The 23493-nt window shown below is 46.9% G+C and overlaps 1 protein-coding gene across 4 annotated transcripts in view; it reads left to right on the forward strand.

Annotated features, from left to right (window-relative positions):
• LOC142743723 (helix-loop-helix protein 2-like) overlaps window positions 1-23493 on the forward strand; it is a 202952-nt gene that overhangs the window by 57985 nt on the left and 121474 nt on the right. For 2 of the 4 annotated variants that reach the window (XM_075854747.1, XM_075854748.1), the window contains one exon: window positions 15614-16756. The exons of the other annotated variants lie outside the window; for them this stretch is intronic. In XM_075854747.1, the coding sequence (XP_075710862.1) occupies window positions 15614-15994 (381 nt within the window). In that variant the 3' untranslated portion in view covers window positions 15995-16756. Of the gene's footprint in view, window positions 1-15613; window positions 16757-23493 lie in introns of those variants that run through there. 4 annotated transcript variants of the gene reach the window in all.

Genomic DNA, 23493 nt, shown 5'->3' on the forward strand with positions numbered 1-23493 from the left:
TTCACCAAGTCCTGTTGCGGTTAAGGGAGAATCATCTATATGCAAACTTGAGAAGTGTATGTTTGAGAAGAACTCTCTGCCCTTCCTGGGCTACATTGTCTCCGATCGTGGACTCAGGATGGATCCAGAATAGGTGAAGTCCGTCTTGGAGTGGCCACGTCCTTTGGGCCTTCGGGCTATACAGCGATTTCTGGGATTCACACATTTTTATCGGCAGTTTATCCCAAACTTCTCGTCTCTGACTGCTCCAACCTGTGCTAAGAAGGGGGTGAACGCCAAAGTATGGACTCTGGAGGCAAAGTCATAATTTTCCAGTCTCAGGAGTGCTTTCACTTCAGCCTCAGTTCTTCACCATCCTGACATATCTCAACATTTCTCTCTAGAGGTTGATGCTTCTTCTGTTGGTGCGGAAGCACCTTTATTTCAGAGAAACGCCAATGGTAAGGCAGTGGTTTGTGGTTACTATTCAAAACTATTCTCTCCTGCAGAGCGCAACTACTCCCTGAAGACACTCCCCAATATTATATAGATCCTTCCAGGATGATTGCCATAAATCCTCTACTGATTAGAGACATTCCCCCAGGGAAGACTTTTGTTTGTCCTGCAGACAGGAAAAAGATTCTTCTGGGGACACTGTTCCAAGCTGGCTGGCCACTCTGGTGTCCGTAAGACACGGGACTTTATTGCTCGCCATCCTTTATTGCTCGCCAACGCTGCCAAAGGATGTTGTGGACTCTTTTTCCTCTTGTACAGACTGTGCCTCGAATAGGTGTATCAGGGTTAATATAGACATGACACTCTGGTTGGTGGAGTAGTGTTCGTGTCAGAACAACAAACTTATGACAGTGTGTTAATCATTTTTAAACTAACGGTGGTAAATATTATAAGTAGACAAAATAAATGTTGGTAAATCTGAGAATCATATAAATTAGTATGGACATAACTTATAATGTATCCAACCAATACATGTCAAAGACGCAACATGTTACCGATGTATTCTGTTTTTTATTTTTGTACAACAATGAAATATTTTATGTGTGTATAATGAGTCGAAAGGCTGTTAGGGCCTGTAAAGTCGACTGTGCTATTGATTCCGTCGGAAAAATGGAAACCTGCCGGAACGGTGACAAACGGAAGTCATTAGCAGTGTTTCCGTCACCATTGATATCAATGGTGATGCAAACGGAAGCTGTGGTCTCCGTTTGACTTTCCGTTGCGGGGTTCCACGACGAAAACCTCAGACAGAACCCCGGAACGGAAAGCGAGCAATGATGTGAACCGGCCCTTAGATAAACTAAATTTGTAATGTGAAGTACGGCATTGGGAGTCGGCAGCTATTTAACGGTGTACTCTTGGTACACGGCTTACAAGCCCAGGAAGAAGACGGAAGGGTGAAACCCAGGGTCGGGATGGATTTTTTGGGCGTGCCGCTTTTATACATATTATTACATGTTTGAAACTTTTTTCCTTGTGAGTATGGGAATACAATTTGCATTGTGATGAGTTATACAAACGGTGTTGCACTATGTGTTTCTTTTCTCAATCTTAGAACCATTTAAATCCGTTACCTGCTGTTACTGCGTGCAGTGGCAGAAGCTTGGAAGATCTGAAGAAGCCCTCGTAGAACTACAGGTCTCAGGAGCAATAGTGAAACCTTTTTGGGACTTTATGAATTTCCTATCTGCATATGTGCTGGGGAAAGAACGTTTACTGACTTTTCTTCTAGGTAGGGAGCCCTTAAACTGTTAGAGCGGTATAATACTTTTATTTTGTTCCTCGAATAAGCCTACTCATTCCAGACCTGCTGGTCTGCTCCAACCCCTGCCAGTGCCTGATGCCCCATGGCAACATATCGCAGTGGACTTTAATATCGACCTTCCTCCTGCAGCTGGATATACTACTGTCTGGGTAGTGGTGGACCGTTTCTCTAAAATGGCATATTTCATCCCTTTAACTGGTCTTCCTTCTGCTCCTCATCCGGCAAATCTGTTCATATAGCACATCTTTAGTCTGCACGGCCTACCCATACATATTGTGTCTGACCGGGGTGTACAGTTCACGTCCAAGTTCTGGAGAGCCCTCGATGTAAAGTTGGATTTCTCTTCTGCCTATCACCCTCAGTCCATGGCCAAGTGGAGAGGATTAATCAAATATTGGAGAATTATTTTCATCATTTTGTTTCTGCCCAACATGACAATTGGGTACAGCTTCTGCCTTGGGCAGAGTTCTGTTATAATAACCAAAGATGTGAGTCTACTGCTTCTTCTCCATTCTACATTGTATACAATCAGCATCCACGAGTTCCTCTTCTTGTGCCAGCCACGACCCAAGTACCAGCAGCCAATTCTCCATTTGGGACCTTCCTATTTGGCAGCACACCAAGTCCGTGATTCTACTGGCAGTTGATCGCATGAAGAGATATATGGATAGAAAGAGAAGAGTTCCTCCTCAGTTTTCGCCCGGAGTCAAGGTCTGGCTATCCTCTAGAAACATCCATTTCAAGACTCCTTCTCACAAGTTTGCTCCCTCGGACCTTTCGAAGTCCTGCAACAAATAAACCTTGTTTCGGCTACTTTCTACCCTCAGAATCCCCAACTCATTTCATGTGTCCTTCCTGAAGCCTGTGGTTCTGAACAGCTAAAGTAAATCTCCTCGTTCTGCAGTTGCTCTCAGCGGTTTTTCTGTCATCTTTGAGGTGCAGGAGATTCTGGACCACAAGAGGGTAGGAGGAAAGACTTTCTATCTGGTGGACTGGAAAGGGTTTAGCCCTGAGGAGAGGTCCCCAGAGCCAGAGGAGAACATCAATGGCCCAACACTCATCAAAAAGTTCCTCCTATGCTCCGGATCTTAGAAGAGGGGGCGTAAGGGGGGGGGGTACTGTCGTGCCCACGGTTGCCGACCGCTATCACATCATATTTACCGGCAGTCGCGACCGCACAACACAAGGAACCTACAGGCGCCAGGCGCTGCTCACTGTTTCTGCTCATCCCCAGCATTAAAGGGCCAGCGCGCGCACCAATATTGTGTTCCCTACCCAATCCCCAGATCACCCTGGACTACTTAAAGGACTTTGCCCTTCTCCTCCTTGCCTGAGCATTGTTGTTGTCTATCCATGTTCGTACTGCAAATGGTCCCTTAGTTGTATCCTGTTCCCAGTGTTCCCGTATCCTGCTTCCCATATCCTGTAACTGTGTTTGTTCCTGAGCTGAGGTTTAGCATTGGAGTCGTGTTGTTCCATCCACCACATTCAGAGTCATCTGCCACATCCGGTGTCATCTGCCACGTCCTTTGTCATCTGCCACGCCAAGCATCATCTGTGCCACGAATCATCTGTGCCAAAGTGTCTGCGACACCTCATGTCTGTCTGGACTCATAGGGTATGTTCACACGGCAGTGTCCATTACGGCTGAAATCACGGAGCTGTTTCCAGGAGAAAACAGCTCCTGAATTTCAGACGTAATGGCATGTTGCCGGCGTCTTTCGCTGCGTCCATTACGGACGTAATTGGAGCTGTTTTTCTATGGTGCCAATGGAAAACGGCTCCAATTACGTCTCAAGAAGTGACAGGCACTTCTTTGACGCAAGCGTCTTTTTTATGCGCCGTCTTTTGACAGCGGCGCGTAAAAAAAATGACCGTCGGCACAGAACATCGTAAAGCCCATTCAAATGAATGGGCAGATGTTTGCCGGCGCATTGGAGCCGTATTTTCGGACGTAATTCGAGGTTAAAACGCCCAAATTATGTCCGTAAATAGGGTGTGTGAACCCAGCCTTACAGGTACTCTTGTGATAGGACTTTTGCATGGACTGTTGTTTGGCCCGCTACCACTCTGCTACGGCGGAGTGGCGTAGTGGGTCCACATACCCACTACCAATCGTGACAATATTGAGGACTCCTTCCTCACACCGCAATGCGAGCACTGCAACGAATAAAGTGTACTCTACACCAGAAAAGTTCCCCCCATAGACTTTAGGAGTTTTGTGAAATTGATGGCATCGTTTGACAGTGTTTATGCTGTGTGTGTTTCTCTAGGGGTGTGGTGAATATTTTGACCCCACAGTCAAAATACTCATCACTTTTTTTCACAAATGTGTCATTTTAAAGACCGATTTCTTTGTAAAGCGAACATGAGAATGAAGACACACCACCCAAAACGTATCACCCTGTTGCTCCTGTGTTCAAAAGTGCCCTAGGTTTTTGCCTGGACACACGGCGGGGCACAAAAGGGAGGGAGCACCCGGTGGCTTTCAGGGCACAAATTTTGCTTGTAAATGTTTCAGGGCCCATTGCACATTTGTAAAGGTATTGTGCTGCCAGAACGATAGAAACCCCCAAAAATCACCCCATTTTGAAAAGTAGACCCCATAAGGTATTCATCTCAGAGTGTAGTGGGATTGTTCACTGTAAAGTTTTTATAGCAGGAAATAATGGAGATAAGGTATAAAAAATATATAGATATTTATTATTTTTCCTCAAATAGTTCATTTTTAGGACATATTTTTTCATACACGGACATGAAGCTGGTGAAGGACCCCTTAAATGTACGACTACCGTATGCCTTAGTGTAGAAACATGCGGCATACTCATCATTGGGTGCAAACACGAGAGCTCTGCGGCGGATTTCATGTTTTTATTACTTATTTTTGGGAAGGAGGGGTCTACTTTTCTAGTTTGAGAAGGACTTGTCCCTAACTGTGTGTGTGACTGTCGTGCTAACAAAGCAGCTGTCCTGCGATTGTGTCAGTCCGTAGCCATTATAAACAGCGACCCACTCAGATATATAGTAAATTACAGTAGGAAAAATAAGCTGTGAGGGAGGGAAAAAGGCAATATCTCCAAAAAAAGAGGGCAAATGTCTCCAGCTGGAAAAGTGGAGGATGTCTCCAGGATGACAGAAGATCTATAGAGCTGTGATGAGACGTTCTCCCTCATAGTGACCGGTCCTACAACGTCTCCAACTCCATCAACCACTATATACGGGGCGACGCAGTGCACCATTATTACATGACAGAAGATCTATAGAGCTGTGATGAGACGTTCTCCCTCATAGTGACCGGTCCTACAACGTCTCCAACTCCATCAACCACTATATACGGGGCGACGCAGTGCACCATTATTACATGACAGAAGATCTATAGGGCTGTGATGAGACGTTCTCCTTCATAGTGACCGGTCCTACAACGTCTCCAACTCCATCAACCACTATATACGGGGCGACGCAGTGCACCATTATTACATGACAGAAGATCTATAGGGCTGTGATGAGACGTTCTCCCTCATAGTGACCGGTCCTACAACGTCTCCAACTCCATCAACCACTATATACGGGGGCGACGCAGTGCACCATTATTACATGACAGAAGATCTATAGGGCTGTGATGAGACGTTCTCCCTCATAGTGACCGGTCCTACAACGTCTCCAACTCCATCAACCACTATATACGGGGCGACGCAGTGCACCATTATTACATGACAGAAGATCTATAGGGCTGTGATGAGACGTTCTCCTTCATAGTGACCGGTCCTACAACGTCTCCAACTCCATCAACCACTATATACGGGGCGACGCAGTGCACCATTATTACATGACAGAAGATCTATAGAGCTGTGATGAGACGTTCTCCCTCATAGTGACCGGTCCTACAACGTCTCCAACTCCATCAACCACTATATACGGGGCGACGCAGTGCACCATTATTACATGACAGAAGATCTATAGGGCTGTGATGAGACGTTCTCCTTCATAGTGACCGGTCCTACAACGTCTCCAACTCCATCAACCACTGTATACGGGGCGACGCAGTGCACCATTATTACATGACAGAAGATCTATAGGGCTGTGATGAGACGTTCTCCTTCATAGTGACCGGTCCTACAACGCCTCCAACTCCATCAACCACTGTATACGGGGCGACGCAGTGCACCATTATTACATGACAGGCCCCTGCCCAGGGAAACTGCGAGGTGCACTAAAGAACCCATCACCTGCAGAATATATAGAGGGACAGCCTCCGAAACCATCTACAGGGACCGTAAAGAATCACTAGTCCCCAAAATGATGTCAGTATTTCTAGAAGAATTATCGGGTGTAATCCAGCAAAAAAACAAATGTAATAAAGCCCATAATGTATTTATAAGGAACAGCTCCATTATTAGAAATCCTCCAAATAAAAGAAAAATGAGGCGGCACCGCCAGTCAGCGACAGCGTTATATGGCAGGAGAAGAGAAAAACACGGCTGTCAGGACGCAACTTTATCCTGAATGAATTTCAGCCCCGTTCCGCTTTTTCTAACTTTTTGGTATATCCCAAAGTGACTCAATCTAGAAAAGTAGACTCCCCCCCCCCCCCCCAAAATAAAGTAAAAAATAAAGACATCCATGAAAGAACCCTCCAGCCTCCCCTAAATAGACCGCAAAGCTTCCCTAAGAACAGAGAGGTGTGCAGAAAAAGAAAATCAATCCCAATGTAAAGGATCTGCCAGGCACTGCTTCAGGGTTAACTCCCAGAATTAATCAGTCAACACCTGAGTGTACATCCCTGAGACAGACACCAGCTTCCTCCACTCAGGCTGGCAGGCTTAGGAGTGGGAGAGCCTATCGCAACCTGGCCAGACTCAGCTAGCTCCCGCCCTCGGTCTATTTAAGCCTGCTCTTCCTGTCCATCTGTGCTTGTGAATTCTTTCCTTGAGGTTTCCTGGCCCAGCTACAGCTCCTGCTACTTTTTGATCCTGCTCCATACAGACCCCGGCTTACCGACTACTCTTCTGCTTTTCGCTTTGTACCTCGCACTCTCCTGGCTTGACTCGGCTCGTTCACTACTCTGTTGCTCACGGTGTTTCCGCGAGCAACTGCCCATTTCCCTTGCTTGTGTTCCCTTGTTTGTTTGTCGTGTTTGTCATGCACTTACTGAGCGCAGGGACCGCCGCCCAGTTGTACCCCGTCGTCTAGGGCGGGTCGTTGCAAGTAGGCAGGGACAGAGTGGCGGGTAGATTAGGGCTCACTTGTCCGTTTCCCTACCCCCCCCCACCATTACTAATTCACAAGCCCTATACCTAGTCTACCCTGGTCCCTGACACCATTATGGAACCCCGTGAAACCCTGGCTCAGCAAATGCAGGGTCTCTCCCTACAGGTCCAGGCCCTGGCTCAGAGGGTCAACCAGCCTGATGCTACCTTGGTAGTTCCCCTCACCGCACCCCTTGAACCCCACCTCAAGTTGCCCGACCGGTTCTCAGGTGACCGGAGGGCTTTTCTCTCCTTTCGGGAGAGTTGTAAGCTTTATTTTCGCTTAAAACCTCACTCCTCAGGTTCTGAGAGCCAGCGGGTGGGTATAATTATGTCCCGGCTCCAGGAAGGGCCCCAAGAGTGGGCCTTCTCCTTGGCTCCTGGCGCCCCTGAACTTTCCTCCGTTGATTGTTTCTTTTCTGCTCTCGGACTTATTTATGACGAGACTGACAGAACTGCCTTTGCCGAGAGTCAGCTGGTGACCTTACGTCAGGGTAAGAGACCTGTTGAGGAGTATTGCTCTGACTTTCGGAAGTGGTGCGTAGCTTCTCGGTGGAATGACCCTGCCTTAAGGTGCCAGTTTAGGTTGGGTCTGTCGAACGCCCTGAAAGACCTGCTAGTTAGTTATCCCTCTTCTGACTCCTTAGACCAGGTTATGGCTTTAGTGGTACGACTTGACCGACGTCTCAGGGAACGACAACGTGAACGTTTATGTGTTTTTTCCTCCGACTCCCCCATGATGCCTCCCGAAGTCCCGTTGCTTCGTTTCTCCCCTAAAGACTCAGAAATACCTATGCAACTCGGGACCTCCGTGTCCCCTCAACAACGTAGAGAATTCCGCAGGAAGAATGGTCTCTGCTTCTACTGTGGGGATGTCAAGCATCAAGTAAACAACTGTCCCAAGCGTAAGAATGCTGCCAGAGAGCTCCCGCGTCTAAGTGATCATCGGGGAGGTCACTTGGGCGCACAGGTATTTCCCGTAAATATGAAACGTACTAAGATATTGCTTCCCTTTCAGGTCTCGTTTGGTGGTAGGTCTGCTACCGGCAGTGCCTTCGTGGATTCAGGGTCCTCTACTAATATCATGTCTGTGGAATTTGCTATGTCTCTCGCTATGCCTCTGATTGATTTGCCTAAACCTGTTCCGGTAGTGGGTATCGACTCCACTCCTCTTGCTAATGGTTATTTTACACAGCATACCCCTGTTTTTGAACTCCTTGTTGGCTCCATGCATTTGGAGCAATGCTCTGTACTATTGATGCAGGGATTATCGTACGATTTGGTTCTAGGTCTTCCCTGGTTGCAGTTGCATAATCCTACGTTTGACTGGAATACTGGGGAGCTAACCAAATGGGGTAATGAATGTTGTACGTCATGTTTTTCTGTTAATTCTATTTCTCCCCCTAAGGAGGTGAATACGCTACCCGAGTTTGTTCAGGACTTCGCTGATGTTTTCTCTAAAGAGGCCTCCGAAGTATTACCGCCTCATAGAGAATACGATTGCGCTATCGAATTGGTACCAGGAGCTAAGCTTCCTAAGGGTAGGATATTTAACCTTTCTTGTCCCGAACGTGAAGCCATGAGGGAGTATATCCAGGAATCCCTGGCCAAGGGTTACATTCGTCCCTCTTCTTCTCCGGTAGGTGCTGGCTTCTTCTTCGTAGGGAAGAAGGATGGGGGTCTTAGGCCATGCATTGACTACCGTGGCCTGAATAAGGTCACGGTAAGGAACCAGTATCCCCTTCCTTTGATTCCTGATCTCTTTAATCAGGTTCAGGGGGCCCAATGGTTCTCTAAATTGGATCTACGGGGGGCGTATAACCTTATTCGCATCAAAGAGGGGGATGAGTGGAAGACTGCGTTTAACACGCCCGAAGGCCATTTCGAATACCTCGTCATGCCCTTTGGGTTGTGCAATGCCCCTGCGGTCTTCCAGAACTTCATAAATGAGATTTTGAGAAATTACCTGGGGATATTTCTTGTAGTGTACCTTGATGACATATTGGTGTTTTCCAGGGACTGGTCCTCCCACATAGAGCATGTCAGGAAAGTGCTCCAGGTCCTTCGAGAAAACAAACTGTTTGCCAAAATCGAAAAATGTGTATTTGGGGTACAGGAGATACCATTTTTAGGTCAAATCCTCACTCCTCATGAATTCCGCATGGACCCTGCCAAGGTTCAGGCTGTGGCTGAATGGGTCCAACCTGCCTCCCTGAAAGCGCTACAGTGTTTTTTGGGGTTCGCTAACTATTACAGGAGATTTATTGCTAACTTCTCGGTCGTCGCTAAGCCTCTTACGGACCTCACTCGCAAGGGTGCTGATGTCCTCCATTGGCCCCCTGAGGCCGTCCAGGCTTTTGAGACCCTCAAGAAGTGCTTTATCTCGGCCCCCGTGCTGGTTCAGCCCAACCAAAGGGAGCCATTTATTGTGGAGGTTGACGCGTCCGAGGTGGGAGTGGGGGCCGTCTTGTCCCAGGGTACCAGCTCCCTCACCCATCTCCGCCCCTGTGCTTACTTTTCTAGGAAGTTTTCGCCCACGGAGTGTAACTATGATATTGGCAACCGCGAACTTTTAGCCATTAAATGGGCATTTGAAGAGTGGCGCCACTTTCTGGAGGGGGCTAGGCACCAGGTAACGGTCCTTACCGACCACAAGAATCTGGTTTTCCTAGAATCTGCCCGGAGGCTAAACCCGAGACAAGCTCGATGGGCGTTGTTTTTTACCAGATTCAATTTTTTGGTTACCTATAGGGCCGGGTCTAAAAATATTAAGGCGGATGCACTGTCGCGTAGCTTCATGGCCAGCCCTCCTTCGGAGGAAGATCCTGTTTGTATTTTGCCTCCAGGTATAGTCATTTCCTCTATCGAGTCCGATTTAGTCTCTGAAATTGCTGCTGATCAAGGTTCAGCTCCTGGGAACCTTCCTGAGAACAAGCTGTTTGTTCCCCTGCAATTCCGGCTAAGGGTACTTAGGGAAAATCACGACTCCGCACTATCTGGCCATCCAGGCATCCTGGGTACCAAACACCTCATTACCAGAAATTATTGGTGGCCTGGTTTGCCTAAAGACGTTAAGGCCTACGTTGCCGCCTGTGAGGTTTGTGCCAGGTCCAAGACTCCCAGGTCCCGACCAGCGGGCTTACTGCGTTCGTTGCCCATTCCCCAGAGACCGTGGACACATATCTCCATGGATTTTATCACCGATTTGCCTCCATCCCAAGGCAAGTCGGTGGTGTGGGTGGTGGTAGACCGCTTCAGTAAAATGTGCCACTTTGTGCCCCTCAAGAAACTACCCAACGCCAAGACGTTGGCTACCTTGTTTATCAAACACATCCTGCGTCTCCATGGGGTCCCCGTCAATATTGTTTCTGACAGAGGGGTACAATTTGTTTCATTGTTTTGGAGAGCCTTCTGTAATAAGTTGGGGATTGATCTATCCTTCTCCTCTGCCTTCCATCCTGAAACCAATGGCCAAACGGAGAGGACTAATCAGTCTCTAGAACAATACTTAAGATGTTTTGTCTCTGACTGTCAATTTGATTGGGTTTCTTTCATTCCCCTCGCCGAATTTTCCCTTAATAACCGGGTCAGTAACTCGTCAGGGGTCTCTCCCTTTTTCTGTAATTTTGGGTTTAATCCACGGTTCTCCTCCGTTTCACCTGGTTGTTCCAACAATCCCGAGGTGGAGGTCGTTCATCGGGATCTGTGCACAGTCTGGGCCCAGGTTCAGAAGAACCTAGAGGCGTCCCAGAGCATACAGAAGGCTCAGGCCGATAGAAGACGTTCTGCTAACCCCCTGTTTGTGGTCGGGGATCTGGTGTGGTTGTCATCCAGGAACTTGCGTCTCAAGGTTCCGTCCAAAAAGTTTGCTCCCCGGTTTATTGGGCCGTATAAGGTCATTGAGGTCCTCAGTCCTGTCTCTTTCCGGCTGGAGTTACCCCCGTCTTTTCGTATACACAACGTGTTTCATGCCTCCCTCCTGAAACGCTGCTCCCCGTCCTTGGCCCCCTCGAGGAAACCTCCTGTTCCCGTCCTCACCCCTGAGGGGGTGGAATTTGAGGTGGCCAGGATCGTGGACAGCAAGATGGTCCAAGGCTCCCTCCAGTACCTGGTCCATTGGAGAGGATACGGGCCCGAGGAGAGGACTTGGGTACCCGCCCGGGATGTTCACGCTGGGGTATTGGTCAGGAGGTTCCACCTGCGTTTCCCCAGTAAGCCAGGTCCACTTAGAAAGGGTCCGGTGGCCCCTCATAAAAGGGGGGGTACTGTAAAGGATCTGCCAGGCACTGCTTCAGGGTTAACTCCCAGAATTAATCAGTCAACACCTGAGTGTACATCCCTGAGACAGACACCAGCTTCCTCCACTCAGGCTGGCAGGCTTAGGAGTGGGAGAGCCTATCGCAACCTGGCCAGACTCAGCTAGCTCCCGCCCTCGGTCTATTTAAGCCTGCTCTTCCTGTCCATCTGTGCTTGTGAATTCTTTCCTTGAGGTTTCCTGGCCCAGCTACAGCTCCTGCTACTTTTTGATCCTGCTCCATACAGACCCCGGCTTACCGACTACTCTTCTGCTTTTCGCTTTGTACCTCGCACTCTCCTGGCTTGACTCGGCTCGTTCACTACTCTGTTGCTCACGGTGTTTCCGCGAGCAACTGCCCATTTCCCTTGCTTGTGTTCCCTTGTTTGTTTGTCGTGTTTGTCATGCACTTACTGAGCGCAGGGACCGCCGCCCAGTTGTACCCCGTCGTCTAGGGCGGGTCGTTGCAAGTAGGCAGGGACAGAGTGGCGGGTAGATTAGGGCTCACTTGTCCGTTTCCCTACCCCCCCCCACCATTACACCCAAATAAATCATTTCACACTTCTTAACTTGTAATTCAGGAAAGAGATGGGACCAGTCTCAGGACCCGGACGTAGAGACCGGGGCTGGAAGGACCAGCAGTAATATCTTCTCCGTTCTTGTTTGCTGCAGATGCGGCACCTTTTTTGGGGGTATTTTTGATTCAGTTTTGAAGGGATGGGGTAGTCGGCGTACGTCTCCTGACTCATGGACTACTGATTGAAATAGGAAATCTTCAATCACCCTCCGAAGTTCGATGAATGCTGCTCGCTGCCCCCTGGTGTTCTGTACAGGACATATCCATTGTGCATCGCTGCCCGGAAGAGGGTGATCGCCACGTTTATACCATCCTCTGATTTTCTCTTAACCAGAGAAGGTTGTAACATCTGGTCGCCCAAATTTACCCCCCCAATGAATTTATTGTAAGTGACGGACCACAGGCTTCTATGTGCCACGTCCTCTGACGCGTCTGCTACACTTGAATGGATCGTACTGATCATATAGACGTCCCTGCGGTTGGTTTACACGAGTTGCTGTGGGAAACTCTTCCTGATTCCTGCGTATTGTGCCACAGGCTCCGGTGCGGGCTCCATGCAGGGCACTAAACAATGGCGCACTGGTGTAAAAGCTGTCCGTCTATAAACGGTGCTCCTTGTGTAGTAAAGGGCCCTTAAATCCCTCACGATCTTGCCAGTGGCACTAAGATTAGGAGGGCACCCTGTGGGGATGACGTTCATGGTCTTTACCCTCATAGATCGTTATCACGTGTAGCCCGTAGTTCTTTCACATCATATTATATCATTGTACACCGCACTTTGTGTTTTTTTGAGGGTATGAATTGGACTGAGAGACGCCTTTGAAGTTCATTAGTGACTCATTCACCGATACATTTTGTTCAGGGGTGGACGCTCCCAAAAATGAAGAATTTAGGAAATTTAGCAAAGGTCTTAATTTATACAACCGGTCACGGAAGGGGGGCCTGCAGCTTGTCACTAAAGTGGAGACATCTCCTCATACTTGCTGCGGGATATAAAGCCAGAAAAAATGGGGTGACATGTACGGGACTCGATGCCCAATAAGTCTGAATAGAGGGTGATCCCCATATTGAGGGTGAGGCCCAGAAAAGTTTTCATTTCTATTTCATTTGTGGGATTCCACAACCTGACATAAGGAGACGAAGGTTTTATAATGTAACGTCTGGTAGACAAATACGTTTCCTGCACAACGTGTTCTACAGCTTAAAAGTGGTGAAATATTCCTGGCATTGTGATTTATGCCAGGAGTAGCAATGGAGTCATTTATGGTGGGAGGAAATGACCTTGTTGGGTACCCGCGATAAATCTGTTAGGGGGTCGTACAATTTCAGGGGCTGCACTCTGCACTGATGTTGTGACAACTGCGCCGTCTCCCATATCACGGGTGCCGGGTCTCATTTCACTCCAATCACTGCAGGCGACACTTTCACTGATGCCTTCAAGTAAAAGGTCAACTTCAGATGCTGCGTCAGTGTCTAAACATAGCGTAGGAAGGCTTCCGCCACAATGAGGACTGCGCCGTGTAAACCACGAGCAGGACACGTAACTAGCAAATATCAAACTTTAACCCTACGCCTAACACAAAGCCTGAACCCCAGGCCAGACCCGCACCCTGCACCTAACACAAAGCCTGAACCCCAGACCCGCACCCTGCGCCGCCTAACAGCGTACCTCAGCCCAGACCCGCACCCTGCACCTAACACAAAGCCTGAACCCCAGACCCGCAGCCTGCGCCGCCTAACAGCGTACCTCAGCCCAGACCCGCACCCTGCACCTAACACAAAGCCTGAACCCCAGGCCAGACCCGCACCCTGCGCCGCCTAACAGCGAACCCCAGCCCAGACCCGAACCCTGCGCCTAACACAAAGCCTGAACCCCAGACCCGCACCCTGCACCTAACACAAAGCCTGAACCCCAGGCCAGACCCGCAGCCTGCGCCGCCTAACAGCGAACCCCAGCCCAGACCCGCACCCTGCACCTAACACAAAGCCTGAACCCCAGACCCGCACCCTGCACCTAACACAAAGCCTGAACCCCAGCCCAGACCCGCACCCTGCGCCTAACACAAAGCCTGAACCCCAGACCGGCACCCTGCACCTAACATAAAGCCTGAACCCCAGGCCAGACCCGCAGCCTGCGCCGCCTAACAGCGAACCCCAGACCCGCACCCTGCACCTAACACAAAGCCTGAACCCCAGCCCAGACCCGCACCCTGCGCCGCCTAACAGCGAACCCCAGCCCAGACCCGCACCCTGCGCCTAACACAAAGCCTGAACCCCAGACCGGCACCCTGCACCTAACATAAAGCCTGAACCCCAGGCCAGACCCGCAGCCTGCGCCGCCTAACAGCGAACCCCAGACCCGCACCCTGCACCTAACACAAAGCCTGAACCCCAGCCCAGACCCGCACCCTGCGCCGCCTAACAGCGAACCCCAGCCCAGACCCGCACCCTGCGCCTAACACAAAGCCTGAACCCCAGACCCGCACCCTGCACCTAACACAAAGCCTGAACCCCAGCCCAGACCCGCACCCTGCGCCTAACACAAAGCCTGAACCCCAGACCGGCACCCTGCGCCGCCTAACAGCGAACCCTCACCGGAATAGAGTTTACAGAAGGATCATACAGGGTATATATATATTTGTGTGTAATGGATTGAGAAAGGCTGAACTTGATGGACCGGTGTCTTTTTTCAACCTATGTAACCTCATATATACTATCAAATAGTGAAAAACAGTTTCTCTGTAACAGTGTGTGAGGGACACAAGTGATTTTGTGAGGGGACATCGACACATTGTATCTGATTCTCTCCACAGCTCGACCAGAGTGATGTGAAACTGATACGTCCTTTCACTTTTAATGTGGTGATCGCTGTGATTGGCTCTCTTAGTGATCAGGAACCAATCCTCCTGATTACAGCTCTTAACTCGGAGCTGGAAGCAGCCGCTTGTTCTTAGAGCAGGAGCTGTCATGTACACTCCCTGCCAGCTCTGTATACAGCAGCTTCATGTGATCGCTGTGATTGGCTGTCACAGGGATCACAAGATGTCCAGAACAAATCGGCCGGTCGTGATGGCTGCTCTGTGAACCGGAGCGGATACTTAAAGATGGTTCTTAGAGCAGACTTCATCTGGGCACCGCTAACACCCCCCCCCCTGCTACAGCGACGCCAAAAGACAGAGCTGTAGACTGGGTACCTGCACTGCCTGCCGTTAAGACAGTGGGCGGTCGTTAAGGGGTTGAGGTGTCATCTTTGAGGTCCATAGATGTTATGTGTACTAGTGATCATTAGTTACTGACGGTCAGCCTGGTCAATGCATTAGCTATAGTGGGTGCAGAAGGTTGCACATGGACCCTGGGCCTGACGGGGCCCGACGAGGATGGCATATGATGGAGGAGGGGTACAGGTTTTACATCAGGTCCCATGAGCTTCAGTATAATCACAGAGCTGGACGTGTTCTTCTATTCCAGTAGGACGTATGACAGGACGGATATAGAAGTAGAAGTCATTGTCTCCGTCTGGTCTCCTCGATGGCGCCATTGTCTCCTGTACACCCTGAGTTCCCAGAGTAGTGGCCATATTGGGGGGTGAGGAGCCCCATCTTTGTAGTCTCCTCAGCGATAGGGGTAGTTACATGGTTAGGAGACCCCGGGGAGGTATATTTACAGAGGGGGCTCCACATTGTAATCTGTAATAACCGGGTTCCTTGTCTTTTTCCTGTCACCTTGCTTGGTTCCAGGTGCAGCGAGCAGTCAAGATGATGCTCAGTCCAGAGCAGATCGATTCAGACCAACCGTCAGCACAGTCAGAGTCGGACTCGGCGGTCAGCGAGGCGAAGGGGGGCAGCGTGTCTGAAGCGGAGGGAGCAGATCGGGGGTCTCCATGTCTTCCTCCTCAATTAAGCCGCGAGGAGAAGAGGAGGAGAAGACGAGCCACGGCAAAGTATCGTTCGGCGCATGCGACCCGAGAGCGCATCCGCGTGGAAGCCTTTAACGTGGCATTCGCTGAGCTCCGCCGACTCCTGCCCACCCTGCCACCCGACAAGAAACTGTCCAAAATTGAGATCCTGCGGCTTGCAATCTGCTACATCTCCTACCTCAACCATGTGCTGGACGTCTAGAAGAGAAGCGCCACCCGGCAGCCACGATGGACGTGGAGCAGAAGGACAATGTGCTGGTCAGCCGGCAGCGGTTGTCAGCGTCACATACGTAAGGGTCTAGTAAACCGTGGGGGTGACCGCAGGCTTGGATCTATTAACCCCTCGTGCTCTGATTGTCTCTGCAGAGCTCAGTGCTGGTGTCAGTGAGTAGCCGTAGACGACAGTACAAGCAATGTGCATTCATTCTATAACTAGATTATTGGACCAAAGGTGACAGTGTGTGTGGTAGAGACCTTGTGTGTGTTCTGTGTAGAGTAACAGCGCCATCCCGTGGCAGCTGGGTGTATTACATGACTATATTGGTGTCTGGTCTCCTGGACTGTTTGTATATCACAGGAAAGCACAAGCTTTCTGCCTTATTACCCCATCCCTCTCCTAGTGGGGGCAGATCTGCAGGTCCCGGTCACGTCCCGATAACACAACAACCACCTATGGAAGCACAATATTACTCTGTATACATTATATGCGGGGGGGGGGGGGGGTATATTCTCCATTAATAGGAGTCCTGGTATTACCTGATATCATATCAGCAGTCCTGGCTGCTCTCTTCCAGAAACAGCGCCACACCTGTCCATGGGCTGTGTCTGTTATTGCACCTCTGCTCCATTTTAGAGAGTGAGACTGAGCTGCAATACCCCATGCAACCTGTGGACAGGTGTGGCGCTGTTTTAGGAAGAAAGCAGACAAGTCAAATTTCTGGACAAACTCTTTAACTGCGGTCACAGTTAGGGTAACTGTAAGGACACCCCCGATCCTCTTGGCAGTCATGGACGCCATTCACTGCAGTGGTGTGACAGGTTGTAGTCCACGGAGCCCCTGCTGCCCACACTCTGCAGTCACATATTACGCTCTGTGTCCAGGGATGTCATCAACCTTCTAGAAGCTCTTTAAGGAGAACTCCACACAACTTGTTAGTGGAGTTTTTACCTTATATTAATTATTATAACCTCAGAGTCCCAAAATATTCCAGAATTTCTGAAGGAGATTGCTGGACACCCCGCTACTACTGTTTTATCTAGGTTGGAGTTCTCTTTTATTTTCTTCTACCATAATCTGACTGCAGTGCCCCCTTGTGTGTGGATGGAGACACTGTGTCATCTGGCTATTATTCCTGTTGGTGTGAAGCAGGGATCCCCCTCCTCTCTGTGTCAGACACCTCGAACCTTTTCTGACATGTCCCCTACACCAGCGGATGGACTGATACACGATAAATAATTATCCAAAGATTTCTGGGTTTCAGGGTCGTGAGTTTTTACGTACGATGCAATATTTTGTAGTGAATCTGTTTCCCTTGTTTCTACCTGATGCCTTTTATTACCGATCTTCATCAGAAAGACACGTCATCAATAAACCTTTTCTGTAAATAAGACGTCTCCAGTCATTGTGTCTTCTGTGTGAACGTTCAGGACAGGAAAATATAATGTGTCCTCTAACACTGTGTAATTAGTGAAGATTCCAGGGGCGGGGCTGTGACAACCTCCCAGTTATTTCATGTATGAACGTGGATTTCATATCTGATCACAATGTAATTATATTATATATCAGGGATGTCAGTAACAGGGGGCGGAGCTGTGACAACCTCTCACACAGGATATACAGGCTGGTTGTCAGTAGTAATAGATGAATAGCTGTTACTGTATATAAAATGTGTGGATCTCATGTCTGATCACATGTAATTATATTAGATATCAGTGATGTCAGTAACAGGGGGCGGAGCTGTGACAACCTCTCACACATGATATACAGGCTGGTTGTCAGTAGTAATAGATGAATAGCTGTTACTGTATATAAGATGTGTGGATCTCATGTCTGATCACAGTGTAATTATATTATATATCAGTGATGTCAGTAACAGGGGGCGGGGCTGTGACAACCTCTCACACATGATATACAGGCTGGTTGTCAGTAGTAATAGATGAATAGCTGTGACTGTATATAAGATGTGTGGATCTCATGTCTGATCACAGTGTAATTATATTATATATCAGTGATGTCAGTAACAGGGGGCGGGTCTGTGACAACCTCTCACACATGATATACAGGCTGGTTGTCAGTAGTAATAGATGAATAGCTGTTACTGTATATAAGATGTGTGGATCTCATGTCTGATCACAATGTAATTATATTATATATCAGTGATGTCAGTAACGGGGCGGAGCTGTGACAACCTCTCACACATGATATACAGGCTGGTTGTCAGTAGTAATAGATGAATAGCTGTTACTGTATATAAGATGTGTGGATCTCATGTCTGATCACAGTGTAATTATATTATATATCAGTGATGTCAGTAACAGGGGGCGGGGCTGTGACAACCTCTCACACATGATATACAGGCTGGTTGTCAGTAGTAATAGATGAATAGCTGTTACTGTATATAAGATGTGTGGATCTCATGTCTGATCACAATGTAATTATATTATATATCAGTGATGTCAGTAACAGGGGGCGGAGCTGTGACAACCTCTCACACATGATATACAGGCTGGTTGTCAGTAGTAATAGATGAATAGCTGTTACTGTATATAAGATGTGTGGATCTCATGTCTGATCACAATGTAATTATATTATATATCAGTGATGTCAGTAACAGGGGGCGGAGCTGTGACAACCTCTCACACATGATATACAGGCTGGTTGTCAGTAGTAATAGATGAATAGCTGTTACTGTATATAAGATGTGTGGATCTCATGTCTGATCACAATGTAATTATATTATATATCAGTGATGTCAGTAACAGGGGGCAGAGCTGTGACAACCTCTCACACATGATATACAGGCTGGTTGTCAGTAGTAATAGATGAATAGCTGTGACTGTATATAAGATGTGTGGATCTCATGTCTGATCACAATGTAATTATATTATATATCAGTGATGTCAGTAACAGGGGGCGGAGCTGTGACAACCTCTCACACATGATATACAGGCTGGTTGTCAGTAGTAATAGATGAATAGCTGTTACTGTATATAAGATGTGTGGATCTCATGTCTGATCACAATGTAATTATATTATATATCAGGGATGTCAGTAACAGGGGGCGGGGCTGTGACAACCTCTCACACAATATATACAGGCTGGTTGTCAGTAGTAATAGAGGAATAGCTGTTACTGTATATAAGATGTGGGGATCTCATGTCTGATCACAATGTAATTATATTATATATCAGTGATGTCAGTAACAGGGGGCGGGTCTGTGACAACCTCTCACACAATATATACAGGCTGGTTGTCAGTAGTAATAGATGAATAGCTGTTACTGTATATAAGATGTGTGGACCTCATGTCTGATCACAATGTAATTATATTATATATCAGTGATGTCAGTAACGGGGCGGAGCTGTGACAACCTCTCACACATGATATACAGGCTGGTTGTCAGTAGTAATAGATGAATAGCTGTTACTGTATATAAGATGTGTGGATCTCATGTCTGATCACAGTGTAATTATATTATATATCAGTGATGTCATCAGTAACAGGGGGCGGGGCTGTGACAACCTCTCACACATGATATACAGGCAGGTTGTCAGTAGTAATAGATGAATAGCTGTTACTGTATATAAGATGTGTGGATCTCATGTCTGATCACAGTGTAATTATATTATATATCAGGGATGTCAGTAACAGGGGGCGGAGCTGTGACAACCTCTCACACATGATACACAGGCTGGTTATCAGTAGTAATAGATGAATAGCTGTTACTGTATATAAGATGTGTGGATCTCATGTCTGATCACAATGTAATTATATATCAGTGATGTCAGTAACAGGGGGCGGGGCTGTGACAACCTCTCACACATGATATACAGGCTGGTTGTCAGTAGTAATAGATGAATAGCTGTGACTGTATATAAGATGTGTGGATCTCATGTCTGATCACAATGTAATTATATATCAGTGATGTCAGTAACAGGGGGCGGGGCTGTGACAACCTCACACTTGATATACAGGCTGGTTGTCAGTAGTAATAGATGAATAGCTGTTACTGTATATAAGATGTGTGGATCTCATGTCTGATCACAGTGTAATTATATTATATATCAGTGATGTCAGTAACAGGGGGCGGGGCTGTGACAACCTCTCACACATGATATACAGGCTGGTTGTCAGTAGTAATAGATGAATAGCTGTGACTGTATATAAGATGTGTGGATCTCATGTCTGATCACAGTGTAATTATATTATATATCAGTGATGTCAGTAACAGGGGGCGGGTCTGTGACAACCTCTCACACATGATATACAGGCTGGTTGTCAGTAGTAATAGATGAATAGCTGTTACTGTATATAAGATGTGTGGATCTCATGTCTGATCACAATGTAATTATATTATATATCAGTGATGTCAGTAACGGGGCGGAGCTGTGACAACCTCTCACACATGATATACAGGCTGGTTGTCAGTAGTAATAGATGAATAGCTGTTACTGTATATAAGATGTGTGGATCTCATGTCTGATCACAGTGTAATTATATTATATATCAGTGATGTCATCAGTAACAGGGGGCGGGGCTGTGACAACCTCTCACACATGATATACAGGCAGGTTGTCAGTAGTAATAGATGAATAGCTGTTACTGTATATAAGATGTGTGGATCTCATGTCTGATCACAGTGTAATTATATTATATATCAGTGATGTCATCAGTAACAGGGGGCGGGGCTGTGACAACCTCTCACACATGATATACAGGCTGGTTGTCAGTAGTAATAGATGAATAGCTGTTACTGTATATAAGATGTGTGGATCTCATGTCTGATCAGTGTAATTATATTATATATCAGTGATGTCAGTAACAGGGGGCGGGGCTGTGACAACCTCTCACACATGATATACAGGCTGGTTGTCAGTAGTAATAGATGAATAGCTGTTACTGTATATAAGATGTGTGGATCTCATGTCTGATCACAGTGTAATTATATTATATATCAGGGATGTCAGTAACAGGGGGCGGAGCTGTGACAACCTCTCACACATGATACACAGGCTGGTTATCAGTAGTAATAGATGAATAGCTGTTACTGTATATAAGATGTGTGGATCTCATGTCTGATCACAATGTAATTATATATCAGTGATGTCAGTAACAGGGGGCGGGGCTGTGACAACCTCTCACACATGATATACAGGCTGGTTGTCAGTAGTAATAGATGAATAGCTGTGACTGTATATAAGATGTGTGGATCTCATGTCTGATCACAATGTAATTATATATCAGTGATGTCAGTAACAGGGGGCGGGGCTGTGACAACCTCACACTTGATATACAGGCTGGTTGTCAGTAGTAATAGATGAATAGCTGTTACTGTATATAAGATGTGTGGATCTCATGTCTGATCACAGTGTAATTATATTATATATCAGTGATGTCAGTAACAGGGGGCGGGGCTGTGACAACCTCTCACACATGATATACAGGCTGGTTGTCAGTAGTAATAGATGAATAGCTGTTACTGTATATAAGATGTGTGGATCTCATGTCTGATCACAATGTAATTATATTATATATCAGTGATGTCAGTAACAGGGGGCGGAGCTGTGACAACCTCTCACACATGATATACAGGCTGGTTGTCAGTAGTAATAGATGAATAGCTGTTACTGTATATAAGATGTGTGGATCTCATGTCTGATCACAATGTAATTATATTATATATCAGTGATGTCAGTAACAGGGGGCGGAGCTGTGACAACCTCTCACACATGATATACAGGCTGGTTGTCAGTAGTAATAGATGAATAGCTGTTACTGTATATAAGATGTGTGGATCTCATGTCTGATCACAATGTAATTATATTATATATCAGTGATGTCAGTAACAGGGGGCAGAGCTGTGACAACCTCTCACACATGATATACAGGCTGGTTGTCAGTAGTAATAGATGAATAGCTGTTACTGTATATAAGATGTGTGGATCTCATGTCTGATCACAATGTAATTATATTATATATCAGTGATGTCAGTAACAGGGGGCGGAGCTGTGACAACCTCTCACACATGATATACAGGCTGGTTGTCAGTAGTAATAGATGAATAGCTGTTACTGTATATAAGATGTGTGGATCTCATGTCTGATCACAATGTAATTATATTATATATCAGGGATGTCAGTAACAGGGGGCGGGGCTGTGACAACCTCTCACACAATATATACAGGCTGGTTGTCAGTAGTAATAGAGGAATAGCTGTTACTGTATATAAGATGTGGGGATCTCATGTCTGATCACAATGTAATTATATTATATATCAGTGATGTCAGTAACAGGGGGCGGGTCTGTGACAACCTCTCACACAATATATACAGGCTGGTTGTCAGTAGTAATAGATGAATAGCTGTTACTGTATATAAGATGTGTGGACCTCATGTCTGATCACAATGTAATTATATTATATATCAGTGATGTCAGTAACGGGGCGGAGCTGTGACAACCTCTCACACATGATATACAGGCTGGTTGTCAGTAGTAATAGATGAATAGCTGTTACTGTATATAAGATGTGTGGATCTCATGTCTGATCACAGTGTAATTATATTATATATCAGTGATGTCATCAGTAACAGGGGGCGGGGCTGTGACAACCTCTCACACATGATATACAGGCAGGTTGTCAGTAGTAATAGATGAATAGCTGTTACTGTATATAAGATGTGTGGATCTCATGTCTGATCACAGTGTAATTATATTATATATCAGTGATGTCATCAGTAACAGGGGGCGGGGCTGTGACAACCTCTCACACATGATATACAGGCTGGTTGTCAGTAGTAATAGATGAATAGCTGTTACTGTATATAAGATGTGTGGATCTCATGTCTGATCAGTGTAATTATATTATATATCAGTGATGTCAGTAACAGGGGGCGGGGCTGTGACAACCTCTCACACATGATATACAGGCTGGTTGTCAGTAGTAATAGATGAATAGCTGTTACTGTATATAAGATGTGTGGATCTCATGTCTGATCACAGTGTAATTATATTATATATCAGGGATGTCAGTAACAGGGGGCGGAGCTGTGACAACCTCTCACACATGATACACAGGCTGGTTATCAGTAGTAATAGATGAATAGCTGTTACTGTATATAAGATGTGTGGATATCATGTCTGATCACAATGTAATTATATATCAGTGATGTCAGTAACAGGGGGCGGGGCTGTGACAACCTCTCACACATGATATACAGGCTGGTTGTCAGTAGTAATAGATGAATAGCTGTGACTGTATATAAGATGTGTGGATCTCATGTCTGATCACAATGTAATTATATATCAGTGATGTCAGTAACAGGGGGCGGGGCTGTGACAACCTCACACTTGATATACAGGCTGGTTGTCAGTAGTAATAGATGAATAGCTGTTACTGTATATAAGATGTGTGGATCTCATGTCTGATCACAGTGTAATTATATTATATATCAGTGATGTCAGTAACAGGGGGCGGGGCTGTG

Source organism: Rhinoderma darwinii, chromosome 2 (assembly GCF_050947455.1).
Source record: "Rhinoderma darwinii isolate aRhiDar2 chromosome 2, aRhiDar2.hap1, whole genome shotgun sequence".
In the NCBI taxonomy this organism is placed as follows: Eukaryota; Metazoa; Chordata; class Amphibia; order Anura; family Rhinodermatidae; genus Rhinoderma; species Rhinoderma darwinii.